This window comes from Pezoporus flaviventris, unplaced genomic scaffold, assembly GCF_033815535.1.
Source record: "Pezoporus flaviventris isolate CSIRO_AGI_PZ_B2104156 unplaced genomic scaffold, CSIRO_AGI_Pfla_v1 ptg000031l, whole genome shotgun sequence".
Classification (NCBI taxonomy): Eukaryota; Metazoa; Chordata; class Aves; order Psittaciformes; family Psittacidae; genus Pezoporus; species Pezoporus flaviventris.
In genome coordinates this window covers 18368691-18385164 of record NW_026892579.1, presented here as the reverse complement: position 1 = coordinate 18385164, position 16474 = coordinate 18368691, and the positions used below count along the sequence as shown (strand labels likewise).

Genomic DNA, 16474 nt, shown 5'->3' with positions numbered 1-16474 from the left:
TTTTGAGGTTTTTAAACCTCAAATAATGTTCAGTGACGGGTTATTAGCACACTTACAGTGTCCATTTAGAGGAAAAAACAAGTTACTGTACCCTTCAAAATAGTAGTTTGACTGTGGGGGGCCAATAGCTGGATAACATAGTGCCCAATGAAACTGTGTTAACACCTTATCCAAAGTACTGACCTAGTTGGGTGTTTGGGTGGGTGCTGCTGTTTCTTGCTTTGGGTGGTCTTGTGGTTTCTTAAGAGAGACTTCGAACAGTGCTTTTTCAGTGGTCAAGTTATTTTTCAGCTGTCAGAGAATAAATACCAGCATGTCCTGCCAGATGTGCTAATTGATGTCAGCAAGCCAGTCTGCTGAAAATCAAATTAGACAGTAGATGTAACAGGTGCTGTGATTCAGTACTGATACACCTGTCTAGTACTATCGGGTGACTGGTTTTCCCTTTGTTTTCTTACAAAACAAAGTGCTTCCATCATTGCTTGAACAAACAAGTTACGTTGCAGAGACTGTAATATTTTTCTAGAAGATGATTCAGTTGATATACTTCTTACTGTACAGCTTCCCTTTTTATCTTTGATTTTTTAAAAACACAGGAACAGTCATGTTGAACCTCAGCTTTGTTAATCATTAAATCATTAATCATTAAATTAAACCTGCTCTTGTATTAAAGCAGCAGCAACATCAGTGACTAGTGAACTGGGTTAGAATTTCAGGAATAATGTTCTTCTGTGAAGCTGCAATTTCAAGTTGTAAGTCTACTTAGTACAATTGTTTTAGGTATGTAATATCTGTGAATTATTAATGTAGCTTAAACATTTTAGGTGACTGGGACAGTAAATACAAACAATTCTTACGTCTGAGAAACAAGTTTATATTCACTTTAATAAAACAGTTTTTTCTGGTGGTGTAATCAGTTTTGACACTCTAGAAACGCACTGATTTGCTTTGAAACTTACCTCTGATAGAGTTAAATATTCATTAAATTCTAACTTACTGTCTTTTTGCAAAGGATCAGATGAGTGTATGTCTGAAAATGAAACCACTTACTTAGTCTTGGTCCTGTTTTCTTTCCTCCCTTCTAGATCTCAGAAGTGGATTGCAAAGATGCTCTAGAAATGATCTGTAACCTAGAATCTGATGGAGATGAAAAAAGTGCTTTGATTTTATGTGCAGCATTTTTATCTCGCCAGCTGCAGCAAGGAGAGATGTACTGTGCCTGGTGAGTTTGCAAATGGTTCTCTGTCTAGTGGAATAAAATTTAGTTTGGGGAAGGTAAAGCTGATGCATAAGCCCTAAACTAACTTTCCTTAGCTGATAAAATCTGTGAGCTAAATAGGAAAGCGGTAAGGCAAAAAGTCTAAGTAAGTATAAGGAAAAAGTATTTGACAAGATTAGCTTCCATTATGGGAATTTGAAGGTTGAGTGTATGATGAGGCATTTACAGATGCCACTAGCTGGTTAATAATTTTTCTTGACACATAATCATAGGCTGTAGAAATAAGGAATCCATTATCTTCAGGCAGCAAGTCAGGATTATGTCAACATTGAATCACAAGTGGTTGAGGTTGGAAGGAACCAATCTCCCTGCTCAAGCAGGGACACCTAGAGCACATGGCTCAGGACTGTCCAGACAGCTCTTGAATATCTCCAGAGAAGAAAACTCCACAGTCTCTCTGGGCAACCTATTCCAATGTTTAATGTATTAAAATTTCTTCCCATCTGTCCTTATAACATAATATATCTTTCTCTAACAAACTTCTAGAAAAGAAGGAGCTCTTTATTACTATAACCAAAATAATAAGCTAGATAAACAGTGGTTAGGGCTTGCTTTCCTTAATGTGGGAACAAGTAAGTGGTCTTTGTTGGCAAGTATTTGAGCCACTAGGGGCTGAATTTCCAGCTGCTAACAGTTTGGTCGTACTTACAAACCGGTACAATTCTTGAAGAATTTGCTTTGTTTGTGCACCTCCCTTTTATGTGCAGTAGCAGGAGCACATCTGCTGATGTAGAACTTTGCTTTAACAGATGCTGCTAAAGTTTTGGGGTACTAAATACTCCTGGCTATTTGCACCTAAGGAGGAATGAACTAGTGAATGAACAGTAATACTCTTTGGCTTTGGGGGCTAATTTCTTCGTAAATCATCATTAGATTCAGTTCTTAAAGCAGAACAGCTCAAGAGAAATGTATCTAGCACAAAGAAGAGCCATTCTCCTAAAGCTGTTAGTAATTACTAAGAATTCAGAAGTGTAAAATTCCAGTCTGTGAAGAGTAAACTACTTTGCAAGACTTTTTTCAAGACCACATAATAAGTTGTAAATTATATAGTGTAAATTGTGGTAATACTGATTCTATTCTGACCTGTTCTTCTGGAATTGAGTCACTGTAATAATTTTGAAAATTAGATACTATTAGTGTGCCACATTAATAAAAACTTTTCTCTGTAAGATAAGATGTGAATAAATTTAGTGGGGTTTTTTTTCCTTTCCCAAAGACAAAATAGAAACTGTCCTCAACCTTGCATTTTTAGATTAGTGGTTGCATTGCTGGCTCTGAAATACTGTTCTCTTGTTCTAGGGAACTGACTCTTTTCTGGAGTAAACTGCAGCAAAGGGTAGAGCCTTCTATTCAAGTGTATCTAGAGAGATGTCGTCAACTTTCTGTGTTAACTAAGACTGTTTATCACATTTTCTTCCTGATTAAAGTAATTAATTCTGAGGTAAGGATACTCCTGAAAGAATATTTTTGGCACTGTTAATGGAACCGTAATCAGGGAAATTTATGAAAGCTGCTTAGACATCCTGTCTCTTGTGTAGCATCAGCTTTGGGGCAATCCTAATTGGTTTCAGGAATGGCCATAGTAACTTCCTTCTGCAGGTAAACTATAAGTTGATTCATTTTGAATCATAAAAATGTCTTCATTCCTTTGGAAAAAAAAAAAAGGGGGGGGGGAGGGGGGATGAACAAGAGCTGATCCTAACATTCCTCTTCATTATTTTCCATATCTCAAATATTACAGAAAATGGAGAGGAAAGCATTATGAGAGGAAATGAAGGCTGGATATTAATATATAAGAAAATTACAGAAAGTTTTAAAAAAAAATCAAAAACCTCCTTTTGACTTGCCACTTTAAGAATGCAGTTTGGTTTGATAAATGAAATACTTGCCTTTTCTGGACATAGATCCAACACTATTAAAAACTGTTAATCTACCTCAGCTAACGTTGTGGTCTAAGTTCCCTTAATTCCTCTCAGTAGTAGTTGCACTATTTAATGTTTACAGCTACAGTGAGTTCTTCTGAAAGCTTTTGGTTGGGAGGTTTTTGTAATTTGGTTTATTCTAAGAATAAACATTCCTTTTTCCCTTTTGCAGTGTTCTGGTCTGGCTAATCATGGGCTTCTAATCTTAACAAGTATTTTTTCCAAAGATCTGAGCTAAATTGTAGTTATAGAGGGGGAGAAAAATGTCACGGAGTCTTGCGATACTAAGAGCTCTGTCTGCGCTGTGCCATACTGATGTTTCTCTAGTGAGCTGTGGATCATTTCATTGATAGCTGAAATTGGAGACAATGTGGGTAGTGGACTTGTGCATTTATAAATTCAGCTGACTTTATTCTGATGTATACTACAGCCTCTCTATACATCCTTGGCAGCATAAAGGGACTGTAAAGTGGACATAAATGTAATTTATGTTGCCTGAGGGTATGAGAAAAGACCACATGACCTTTGGAACACTTAAATGATGGAACATTTAATTGTGCTTATTACTTCAGTTGGAATGAAGCCATGTGCTCATTCAGTTGAAGTCACTTGACTTTGAAGTGGCATGATCTTTAAAAACAAAAATAAACCTTTATACTTTAAGTGATTTCTTTGTGAAGATCATGTGCTTCTCTTACTTCAGCTGTACCATTTTTACTATTACACAGTGTTAACTTAATGCTCCACAGAAGCTCATTTCAAATAACTGCAACACAACTGGCAGGCTTTTTTTCATGGAAAAGGCTCAAGATTGCGCTAATAAAAGCTGAACACTTCTAACATACAGTTCTAAAGTCCTTAAGCTAGACAGAACATACAGTTGTTTTGTGGTTTAGTTGTATGCAAACTTTCACATTGTTTTAGTAGCATTAAGACAAATTGTGCAACTTAAAGAATAGTATCTAAAGACAAACCATGATGTTTCTTAAAGTAAAAAATATAATTATATACTCCAGGGGCATGTTTTCTGACACTCAGCATTGAATAATAGTATCTCTTATTTGCAGATATAGAAAGGGTTATACTAAGCTGCCTTACTAAAATGAGTCTTGCTTTGCAGATTGATAGTGCTGGGCTTGCAACCTGTATTGAACTGTGTGTGAAAGCATTGCGCTTGGAATCCAGTGAAAATGCAGATGTCAAGATATCTATTTGCAAGACTATCTCCTGCCTGCTTCCAGATGATTTGGAGGTCAAACGTGCTTGTCAGCTGAGTGAATTTCTTCTTGAACCCACTGTGGATGCATATTACGCTGTTGAAATGCTATACAATCAGCCTGACCAGAAGTATGATGAAGAGGATCTTCCAATACCAAATTCTTTGCGCTGTGAACTTTTACTTGTACTGAAAACTCAGTGGCCTTTTGATCCAGAATTCTGGGACTGGAAAACTCTGAAGCGTCAGTGTCTGGCACTTATGGGAGAGGAGGCGTCCATTGTGTCATCAATAGATGAACTAAACGATAGTGAGGTTTATGAGAAGCTTGAGGATTCCCAAGAAGAGACTAAAGAAGCTTCTATGAATGGACTTGCTGGCACTTTTGGTGAAGCTACAAGTCTTCTTAATGATATTGGAGATGAAAAGCAGAAAAAGAGAGAAATTAAAAAACTCAGAGAGAGAGGGTTCATATCAGCTAGATTTAGGAACTGGCAAGCTTATATGCAGTATTGCGTGTTATGTGACAAAGAATTCCTAGGGCATAGAATAGTCAGGCATGCACAAAAACATTATAAAGACGGAATTTACAGTTGCCCTATTTGTGCCGAAAATTTCGATTCTAAAGAAAATTTTGTTCCCCATGTAACTCTGCATGTTAAAAATTCCAGCAAGGAGAGATTGGCTGCTATGAAACCACTGAAAAGACTGGGAAGACCTCCTAAAATAGCAACTGCCAACGAGAATCAGAAAACTGATCCTGTATCTAAACAGGAGCAGCGACCCATTAAGAAGAACAGTCTTTATTCAACAGACTTCATTGTGTTTAATGATAATGATGGCTCAGATGATGAAAACAATGACAAAGATAAACCTTACATACCAGATGTAGTGCCAGTTCAGAAGCCTCTCCCTGTTAATGAATTCACCTGCCCTGTATCATTTTGCAAGAAAGGTTTTAAATATTTTAAAAACCTCATAGCTCATGCTAAGGGACACAAAGACAATGAAGAAGCAAAACGTTTTCTTGAAATGCAAAGCAAGAAAGTGATTTGCCAGTACTGTAGACGACATTTTGTGAGTGTTACTCATCTGAATGATCACTTACAAATGCACTGTGGCAGCAAGCCTTATATCTGCATTCAGATGAAATGCCAGGCTGGTTTTAATAGTTATGCTGAGCTGCTGACGCATAGGAAAGAACACCAAGTCTTCAGAGCAAAGTGTATGTTTCCTAAATGTGGCAGAGTGTTCTCCGAAGCCTATTTACTCTATGATCATGAAGCACAACACTATAATACCTTTACGTGCAAAGTCACAAGCTGTGGAAAAGTATACCGTTCTCAGAATGAACTGGAAAAGCATGTTGAGGATCACAGCAAGCAACCTGAAGTGGTGCAGCAGCCTGAAGCAGTGCAGCAGCCTGAAAGCCAGACTAACCAGCCTGATCTCAGACAACATGCTAATGCTAATGAAAATACTGATGGAGCTGCTGTTAAAGAGGAATTGACATCTACTCCGGATGACAACCCAAGTAGTTTTACCGAAGGAGAAGACATTGTGTGGAATGAAGTCAAAGCAGAACCGGCAGGGAATGAAAGTATAAGTGCATCTGCAATCGTGCTGCAGCAAAGCAATTCCTTGCCTAATGATGCTAGTTTCGAGAAGTCTCGTACAGTGAAGGCAGAAGTGGTGATTCCAACAAGCAGCATTAAGGTGCCTGCTGTTAACCAGAAGATCCAAGATGACTTTGTAAAAAGAGGTAAATTGGCTGCTGCTGCCAGCAGAGTAGAGACCACTAAACCTGAAACCCAGCAATTGTGCACATTGGCTGACCCTCGTCTTCCAGCTTTCCAAGAGAGAAAGGAAGGAGATTGTCTCAGTCAGACTCACAATATTCAAAATATTTCTGTGACCTCAGACACACTAAAACCAGAAGCCCTTGAATCAAAGAGCTTAGAAAGACAAGTGAACATTGTAAATCCATTCAGCGTGCAGAATCAGGCGGGATATCGAAACACTGTACCCATTTCCAAACTTGAAATTGAAGGCAGCATGAAGGCTTCAGTTAATCTATATAACCTGCCTTTAAAAACCTTAGAAAGTATTACTTTTATTCCTTCACAGCCTAACATAAATAGCTCTTTGGTTCCAGCTGCATCCCCAGCACCCCCAGTTGGGAAATACACTTGTCCAGTCGACGGATGTACTCGAACATACAATTCGTCACAGAGTGTTGGCAAACATATGAAAGCAGCACACCCTGAAGAATATGTTGCTTTTAAAATGCAGTATAAAAATAAGAAACCACAAAAATCCGTCGGTATGCAAAATGTGCCGAATGATGGGAGGATTGTTTATCTTGTGCCCACAAAAGTGGCCAATCACAGTGGTGCTGCTGTAATTGCACAGAACAAACCTAACTTGAATCCCACCAGTTCCAGTCAAGTGCAACATGTCTCAAGTGCACTTTTCCCAATCCACCTAGAAAATTTGGCGAATCCTGTGTTGCCTTCAGTGGGAAGTGTCATAAATCCAAGTTTGTCTGCTCCTATTAAAAGTGAGCCTGAGAGCGTTTTATGTTCACAAATGGAAAATCTGTCTGGTGCAACTTTACCTTCCCAGCTGGATGATCTAGCAAAAAAAGTTATGCCTCTGAATATTGACGGTGGTGGCGATCCTTTTCTTCCTTTACCTGCGGAAAATGGTCCGATGTCTCTCTTTCCCTCGACAGCAGAGAATCCTCCAAATTCAGTCTTCTCGCAAGTAGAAAATAACACAAATAACTTTTCATCACAACTAGAAGGAAACAGTAGCTCTGCTTTCACAAAAGAGGAGACTGTTGTTCAGCTATTTCCCTCACGACTGGGTAATGAAAATAACTTCATTGAAACCAGTTCTCAAGATCCAGCTTCAGAAAAGATGAAAAAGGATTGTGTCCGGAACCTGAATAGGAAAGAAAGGAAGCCAAAACATAACAAGCGGGCCAAGTGGCCAGCAATAATTAGGGATGGCAAATTTATCTGTAGTAGGTGTTTCAGAGTTTTCACTAATCCTAGATCACTTGGTGGTCACTTATCTAAGAGGTCTTATTGTAAGCCTCTGGAAGGATCAGAAATTTCTGCAGAAGCTCTGCAGGCCAACGGACAGTCTCTGCTTGCCAGCATGATTCTTTCCTCAAATTCATTAAACTTGCAGCAACCGCAGGAATCAGCCTTCAGTCCAGAGACGTGTTTTAAAGATCCATCATTCCTCCAGTTACTTGCTGCTGAAAATCACTCCACAGCCTTATTGAAGACTGTGTTTCCACAGGCCAGTGTGGCTAACTTTAATACTGGTGGGAATGAGGAAGGAAATCGGATTATAAAACAAGCCTTGGAAACCGCAGGCATCCCGAGTACCTTTGATGACACAGAAGTGCTTCCACACGTAGTTGCAACAAGTTGCATCACTGCTACAGCTCAGATAAATGCAGCTGTTCTCCCCAGCTCAACCACGTCTCCTCTGGTGCAGCCAGCCTGTAACCCCAGTACCCCGCTAACTGACCAAAACAGGACCCTCAACACCAAAACCTCTCGACTACTGTGTAGGCGTTTGCCTGTTTTTGCGAGAGGGGACCCAAGGCTAAGCAGGTTTGAAGAAGACTTCCTCTATCCTGACATAAGTTTAGATCTTTTTCCAGCAGTGCAAAATCTTGCAGAGGATAGTTCACAAGTTTCTTCTATTAGTAGTCCCAAGGACACAGAATCGAGTAACTCGAGTAAGAAGGGAGCCAGTGCTTCAGAGGAGAAGAAAGAAGAAGCTATGCCTTTGCTTGCACCCAACACATCACCAAAAGTAGCAGTAAATAATACAGTGGTAGGACTTCTAAACAAAAGCACTGAAGAAAACGTGCAAATGCAGGGAGAAGGTTTTCAGTCCAACTTACTAGCCAGTTGTGGCTCTCAAGTGGTGGAAAACCTCGCACAGAAACTCAACAATGTTGACAATCAGTTATTAATGACCAGTATCAAAGAGAACTTCAAAACAGATCTCGAGGCTCATACAACACTCCCACCTTTAACAGTAAAAAATGAAAATGGGGATTCCGAAATGCTGGCTGTAAATTCTTGTGTGCAAGCAAATTCAGAGAAGAAGATTTCAAAAGGGAGTGTTCTGCAGAACTTTGAAAAAACTCTGGAAATTCTTGAAACTGCTTCGAATACAAACATACTTGAGGTGAAAACTGAAATTCAGGATACTGTTGGTGCTTCAGGACAGAAGTCACAAATAAGTAACGCACAGGCTTCTTCAGGAGGTTCTGCACATAGTGTAAAACTGCCGCAGTTTGCTGTGCATGTGGGGAATGTCAGTGCTGCAAAGAGTAGCTCTGCTCAGTCTGAGATGGCTCAAAAGGATGATACTCAAATGTTGGAAATTATGGAACGCTTGCAAAAACTGAAACTAGATGATGATCCACCCATTCCAGCCTCCCAGACTGTTTCCCAGTTTCCTCCAACAGATAAGCTAGCACCAGGAGTTCCTGTTGTATCGACTGAAAATAAAACCCTCATCCAGCTGTCTGCAGAGGCAACCAACATTCAGTTCAGTGATAAAGTTAATAAGCCTTTTGTATGTCAGGATCCAGGCTGCAATTACAGTGCTATGACAAAAGACGCATTATTTAAACACTATGGCAAGATTCATCAGTACACTGCAGAAATGATACTAGAAATTAAGAAGCATCAACTGAAGTATGCCCCATTCAAATGTGTTGTGGCTACCTGTCCAAAAACTTTCACAAGAAACTCTAATCTCAGAGCGCATTGTCAGCTTGTACATCATTTTACGACAGAGGAGATGGTGAAATTAAAAATTAAAAGGCCTTATGGCAGAAGATCTCAAAATGAGACCATAAACACAGCCCCACAGCCTGTTGAAATAAAAACTTTGCATCCACTAACAATAGGAACCAAAACTGCAGCTCCGTTGGTCAAAGAAGCTCAGACAAAGGAAGTCATAGAGCCTGTAATAGTCTTGGAAAAACTTTTACCAGAAGACATTCCTGAAAGACTGGAAAAACCTCCCCAAGTGATTTCTGTTCTACCAGAGCAACATAATGCAATCTCTTTCGGTAGTACACAGGCAGAAGCCAAATTACACAAGGTTAGGAGGTACAGGAAGGAAAAAGAGGACAGAAAACATAGGAAGCCTGTACCAAAGTCTCTGGAGTTTCCCACTAGATATAGCCCTTACAGACCCTACCGATGTGTCCATCAGGATTGCTTCGCGGCTTTTACAATACAGCAAAACCTAATCCTTCATTACCAAGCTGTGCACAAATCGGACCTCCCAGCCTTCTCTGCTGAAGTGGAGGAGGAGAATGAGCGAGGCAGAGAGGAACGTGATGAGATGGAAACCAAACCTGTTGTCAAAGAGTTCAGGTGTGAGGTGAGTGACTGCTCTCACATCTTCCAGGAAGTTACTGGCTTGATACAACATTACATGAAGCTTCATAACATGACCCCAGAGCAAATTGGAAACATGAAACCAGCTCCGGAAGTGGGAAGGTTTTCCTGCGACCAGTCTCAGTGTAAGTCCTCATTTACAGCTTATCTTAACTATGTTGTACATCTTGAGGCAGATCACGGCATTAAGATAAAGCCAAACAAAGTAGAAGTTGACAGTGTATTCAGATGTGACTGTGAAGGCTGTGATCGTGTTTATGCTACTAGGTCTAACCTCTTGAGGCATATTTTTAACAAACATAATGACAGGCATAAAGATCATCTAATAAGACCAAGGAGACTGACACCAGATCAGGAAAACAATTCAAGCAAAGCAAATCAGGAGAAACCACTGAAGTCCAAACAGAGAGTACCAAAAAACAGATCGGGAAAAGAATGTAACAGGTTGTCAGGGAAAACAAAACTAAAGAAAAACCTGAATTTGGACAACAAAAACTCAAAAGGAATTCAAGCTGAAGAAAATCAGGGTTATTCACTGAAACGTGGCAAGCATGTGTATTCCATAAAGGCTAGAAATGATGCCTTGTTGGAATGTACGAGCAGGTTCATAACTCAGTATCCATGTATGATAAAAGGATGTTCATCTGTAGTTACAAGCGAAAGTAACATAATAAGGCATTATAAATGCCACAAGCTGTCCAAAGCATTTACTTCCCAACATAGGAATCTTCTTATTGTATCTAAAAAACTCTCTGTTTTGCCAGTGAAGGAAGACACCTGTGAGCAAGAGGAGACTGATAAAAAAAGTGACGTGAAAGAGCCTGAACCAAGTTTGATTGTGAGCAATAATTCAAGCACAACTACATTACCACAAAAGGAAACTGAAAAAGGTGAAAAGGACGAAGTGGATGAACTGACAGAACTGTTCATTACTAAACTGATTAACGAGGACTGTTCAACTGCTGAAAATCAAGCAAAAATCTCTTCCAGTGTAAATAGTGACTTGCCAGAGACCAACTCCTGCCCCTCAGAAAAGCAAAAACTAAACTTAAAAAGAGCAAAGAAAGAAAAGAATGTATCCCAGAGTAAGAGGAGGAAAGTTGAAAAACCTGAGAAAGTGCCGCCTGCTGACATGAGCAGCACGCACAGGGAGGAGGAGACTGCTGTAGCCATTCAAACAGCTGAAGAGCAACCTGCAGCTTTTGACTGGAGCTCCTTTAAGCCAATGGGATTTGAAGCATCATTTCTCAAATTCCTTGAGGAGTCTGCTGTGAAGCAAAAGAAAACCACAGAAAGAGACTGCCACAGCACCGGAACCAAAAAGGGATCCCATTCAAATGCCCGAAAACACAACGAGAAGACCTCTGTAGCAAGTAATAATGTCACTTGGTCGTATTCTGAAAATGAAACTCTCATACCGTTTGCCAACCCATCACAGCTTCCCTGCGGTGACAACGTAAAGATCGTTTTAGACAAGACTTTTGTACGGATTGTTTTAGAGAAGACTTTTAAAGACTGCACCGAGCGTGTGTTGCGGCAGCTTCAGGAAATGAAACCTGTCGTCACATTGAGAAAGACCGAAAGACATTGGGAGGATAATCCAGAGGTTTTAGCTGCAGAAGTTACTGTGAAGGGTCCCAAGGAAAGGGAGTCAAAATACTGAAAAACTAATGTGTTTAACTGTGAGATGTAATAACATTTATTTTGACTAGGAAGCCATCAAGCATGTTAGTAACTGTGGACCTTTGATTTTGAAGTGATTAAATCTAGCAAAAAACATGATATGAGTCATGTAAGTGTCTTATTTCTTTTTATCCCTATGGGACTTGAAGAACAGAGTAATTGCTTCAGTTTTGTAAATATTCCATCAAAACCTCAGCTTTATATCAGATTGTCCTTTCCATGAACTAAATCTTTGTGAATTGTCTGTGATTGTTCTCTTTCACCAGGTTATTGTTCATGTATAACAGTACTCTTTTATTATTTGTAGATAAATTTCTTTTTAGTATATATTTATTATTGTAAATCATTTGCTGCCACCAGCAGTCTATAAGTCTAAACTATTAAATTACACATTTATATTTGGAATTTTAATTTGTAACTAAGTAAGGTTTTGAAACTGTTCTTTAGTCATTTTAAATTAAGAACTTTTAAACTAAAATTAGCCAAGTCTGCCATATCCAGTTTTATTTTGCATAAAGCATTTATTTACAGGAGAGGAGCTGGATACAACCACATTTCATAAGGTAAACATACTGACACCCTCTCATTTTCATAAATTATAACATCCAGAATCTATGGGTGATATTCATATGTAGTTAACACATAAATATAATAGTTTTCTTATAGCTACATTTTTCATTGCTTTTAATTGGATACAAAGCATTTATGATTCCGTAATAAAAATTGAAATGTGAATAAAAATAGTTTGCTACATTGGAGATCTAAAACAATATTTGGTATTAAAGAATCCATTGTGAATGTTATAGAAAATTAGTAGTGTGGAGCAGTATCTATATTTGAGGTGGTGATTTGTGAAGTAGCCCAGTATTGCCTTAAATAAAAACACATTTCATTTCTTATTTTATACATGTGATCTTATAAAGCTTATTTTTGTTTCTGTAACTTAGATGGGTGTATAGTTTAATTTTTGTTAAAAAAAAAAAACAAAACAAAAAGCTTCAGAAACCATTTTTGTAAATAATTGGTTTATAAAACAGATGGTTTATTTTGATAATACCAGTTTGGTATCTATCTATAAAATACGAGAGTCCTTATGCCATACCATTAAAAACTGAATAAATAAGGCACTTTCTGAAAGGGAAGTGAGTGTGATCTTACAGACAAACTCGGTGGGTGTGCTGTATAGATGGCATGGGCCCCCTCCGTGCTCTTCTGCCTCTTGCTGACTGTACCTGGCAGCATTCTCGCCACCTCTCTCCGTTTTCCACACTGGAATGAGCCTTGGAAGCGGTGCCACGTGTAGTGCCCAGGATCAGAGCAATTTCTCCATATATATTTCTGCTGCTAACCGAAATGACAGGTATCCGGTCTGTTGAGTAACCAAAAGCATGAATGCGTTGGTGGGACCTGTCAGTACCCAGGAATCTTCAGGGTTGGTTTTCATGCGTGTTTGTACTTAACTTGGATGGGACATGCCATCTGGATTGTGTGGTACCAAAAATTTTGCTTGGATTCTTCTCATATTGGATGTGACCTACCTTCAGTAATATAAAATAGTCTATCTTGGGAGAGATTGGCTTGATTTTTTTTTTTTTTTTTTTTTCCCTATAAACTTGTCTTGCCATGTGAAGCTTTGCATTAAATGCTACACTTGATTGCTCTCAAGCTATTCACCGGGAATCTTTGGCAGTTTACTTGAATGCAGAGGGCACATTCCTACAACCAAATGAAGTGACTTGTCATGAGGGTGAGGATTATGTGTGAAAAAGCAGAAAGGCAACAGCATTTCAACTTGGCATAGCCCTTGGTTTGCTATCTGGTGCTAAATTGCATAGGAAAGCCTGTGCTTCAATTTGAACAGAGCCCATTTGCTTCTCTCACTTCCAGTCCCTCTGGAGGGGCTAGCACTGGTAATTCTGCTAAATGAGTGAATCAAAGGTGCGGTCTGAGGGGTAAAACCACACCAAATCCTTGTGGTTTAACTCTATGAGAGATTGTTATAAGTGCATGATGTCATGTTTTACCTATGAGAGACCACGTAGTCTCCCTGGATGGAGTTGCTGTCTGATACAGGCTGCAGGGGAGATCTCTTCTGCAGGAAGGTGAATCTTCTGTGATTGTATTCTGTGAAGAAGAGAGCAGAGGAGCTCCTCTGGAGAGGATCCACACAGCTTGCCCCAAATCTCTTGGTTTCAGAGAGATACGAAGCCACTGCAGTCGCTGTTGACAGACCTCACTTTTTTTTTTAGAACATTATGTTGTGTAAATAAAATAGTTTCAACATTGACATTCTCAATGATAGATACTGTATCAGTTGCAGGTTTTAGGCTGAAAACAGCATACTACTATTTAGCTACATGGTGCTATACTAGAATGCTATTAAAAAAAGGGGGGGGGGGGGGGGGAATTCCAATGTTATAAATATCTAGGAAATCATTTCTAACTTGGGTCTGAATTTCTGAGAATAAAATTTTTACTATTGTCTCATTCTTATCCCAATTAATTAAAGAGGGTGCTGCACCAGTAGAGTCAGTGCCCTGCACAGCACACACCCTTTTAAGTGGGTACTGACAACCTGTCTAAAAAGTAAGCCAGTATGGTAGGGTTTTAAAAAAGCATGTTGAAGTGGGGGCTAAAAGTAGGGTCTGATTTAAGATATCGTGTACTGCAGAGAGCACTGTAGTTTGGTAAAGCCACCTACAGAGGTTCCTGAGGAAATAAATTTGGTATTTGCATTTATATATTTTACCTCGAGTGATGTATATAACATCCCAGTTCAGCTGCGGCAGTGTGCCTGAAGTGACAGCTCCTCCAGAGTTCGGAACCATACCCCTGCTTTGCCACCCAGCCTTTCTCCTCTCCCTCCTCTCTGTCTCCATCTTCCAGACATATCACCCATGAACTGTGGTGCCACTGAGCAAAGGCGCTTTCTTTTAAACCCCTTGTCACCATGGGGAATGTGATGACTAAACCAGTAGTTTCACTGATGGGGAAGTGACTAATTCGGGGAGTCTGGATGCAGAGCACAGAGCACATAGGTTTGTGATTGAAAGACACCTCTAAACTAGCAGTCAGCCTCTCTTCTGGTTAACTCTGTTTATAAAGAAGTCTGATGTTTTCTGAGCCCTGAGTCAGTGTAAAAGCAGTGGGTTTGCCCTCACATATTTTGGGGTGGTCATTCTTAGCAGGATGGTGGGGACTGTTGGTCCTAGAGCATTCTGCTGGGATGTCCTGCCTGTGGCTGTTGGACAGTGAGGGAGCGGTGCTTGTAACACTGCAAACAAGTCATGGTCCAGGTGAGGAAAAGTAGTTGGATATATTCTTACAATTAGTTCCTATGACAAAGAATTGGTTGGGGCTCTCACCTGTGTGGGCAGAGACAAGCTGTATCCCCAGGTTTAGCCCCCTCCCAGGCTAGAGAAGCTCCTGGTTTTGTCTTGCTCACCCCTGGCTGGAGCCTTGGTGTGGAGAAGAGGATCTGGTGAAGGGGTGGGAAATGGGGCTCGAGGTGGTGGAGATGGAAATGGAGGGAAGAAACAGCAAATAGGGAAATATTTTTTTCTGTCAGAGAGCAAGGAGATTACTTAAACAGGGGGAGTTCAGGTTAGATAAAAGGAAGAGGTTTTTCACTGTGAGGGTGGTGAGGCACTGGAATAGGTTGCCCAAAGAAGTGGTAAGTGCTCCATCCCTGGCAGTGCTCAAGGCCAGGTTGGACAGAGCCTTAGGTGACATGATCTAGTGTGAGGCGTCCCTGCCATGGCAAGGGGTTGGAACTAGATAGAGGACAGTCCTTTCCAACCCAAACCATTCTATGATTCTGCATCCGTGTAAGACTCGGATCTTTTAATGTTTGCAGAAATGTTTTGAAATATGAATGAGCATGGAGCAATTGCATGGGCTTAGATCAGTTTCCTGCCAATTGCTATGTGCTTGAGGAGACTCTGCTTTCACACTTTGAATAGCACTTGAATTGATTTTTAATTCTTAATTGATTTGGAATATGAATACACAAAAAGGCCCTTAAAACTTTAGGCTAGGGACCGAGGCTACAAACTCATTTGAACCAAAAACTTCAGAGCAAACAACTTCAAGGATGGATGGGTGAGTGAAAGTGGAGCACAAAGGAGTATAAAGGCAGGGAAGAGGCTGTGGAAGGGAAAGAGCCATTAGAAGATCAAACGCTGGACAAGAGCAAGGGCTCAGAAAGTAGGTGAGTGTGTTTCTGTTCTCTCAGGTTAAATAATGTCTGGCAGAGCCACCTTGTGTGATGCTTATTTCTTTAGTAGCTCTATCAAACACCCTGATTTTGCAGGACATGCCGCTTGGTTTCTATGGGTAAGCTGGCATCACACAGATTTAGTCCATAATAATTTTTCAGACTATTTCTCATGTAAGATGCTGGTTTTGTCAAAGCCTGAAGTATCATCCAAGACTTGAAATGTTGATTTTTGGAATTTATTTATCATTTCATGGCTGTTGAAGATAGAAATAAAACCTTGAATATACATTCCAAAGAATTAAAGTTCTTGTTTTACAGGAATATCTGGGGACCGAGCAAGAAGCTCCAGCCACAAGAGCTTTAGGGGATGCTGTAAAACCCTTCAAGCCCTGACTTAGTAAACTTCAATATTAGACAGCAGCTAATGCACAAATTTAATCAGAAACCTGTGTTGGCTAAACTCTGTTTGCTTCTGTTTTCTCTCAAATAAACCTTGGGTTTTTTTAAAAAAATGACTGAATACTTTTTCATTCATGTGCTGTCTTAAAATCTGTCCTCAATCATGAAAAAAAGCAGTCACTATGGAAGCATTTTTTACTTTGATAGTGTTGCCCTTGTTTTAAAAAATGAGGCATTAGGATACAAAAAAAGGCCAAGATAATTTGGGGTTTATTCTCCACCTGTGGCTGTCCCAGTTATACAGGGTTG

General features: G+C 39.8%; 1 protein-coding gene across 1 annotated transcript in view; it reads left to right on the top strand.

Moving 5' to 3' along the window:
* ZNF292 (zinc finger protein 292) overlaps positions 1-12451 on the top strand; it is a 37398-nt gene extending 24947 nt beyond the window's left edge. The window contains exons 6-8 of the mRNA XM_061460326.1: positions 1086-1222; positions 2579-2720; positions 4322-12451. Coding sequence (XP_061316310.1) covers positions 1086-1222; positions 2579-2720; positions 4322-11527 — 7485 coding nt within the window. The 3' untranslated portion in view covers positions 11528-12451. The remainder of the gene's footprint in view (positions 1-1085; positions 1223-2578; positions 2721-4321) is intronic.
* Positions 12452-16474: the final 4023 nt, after the last annotated feature.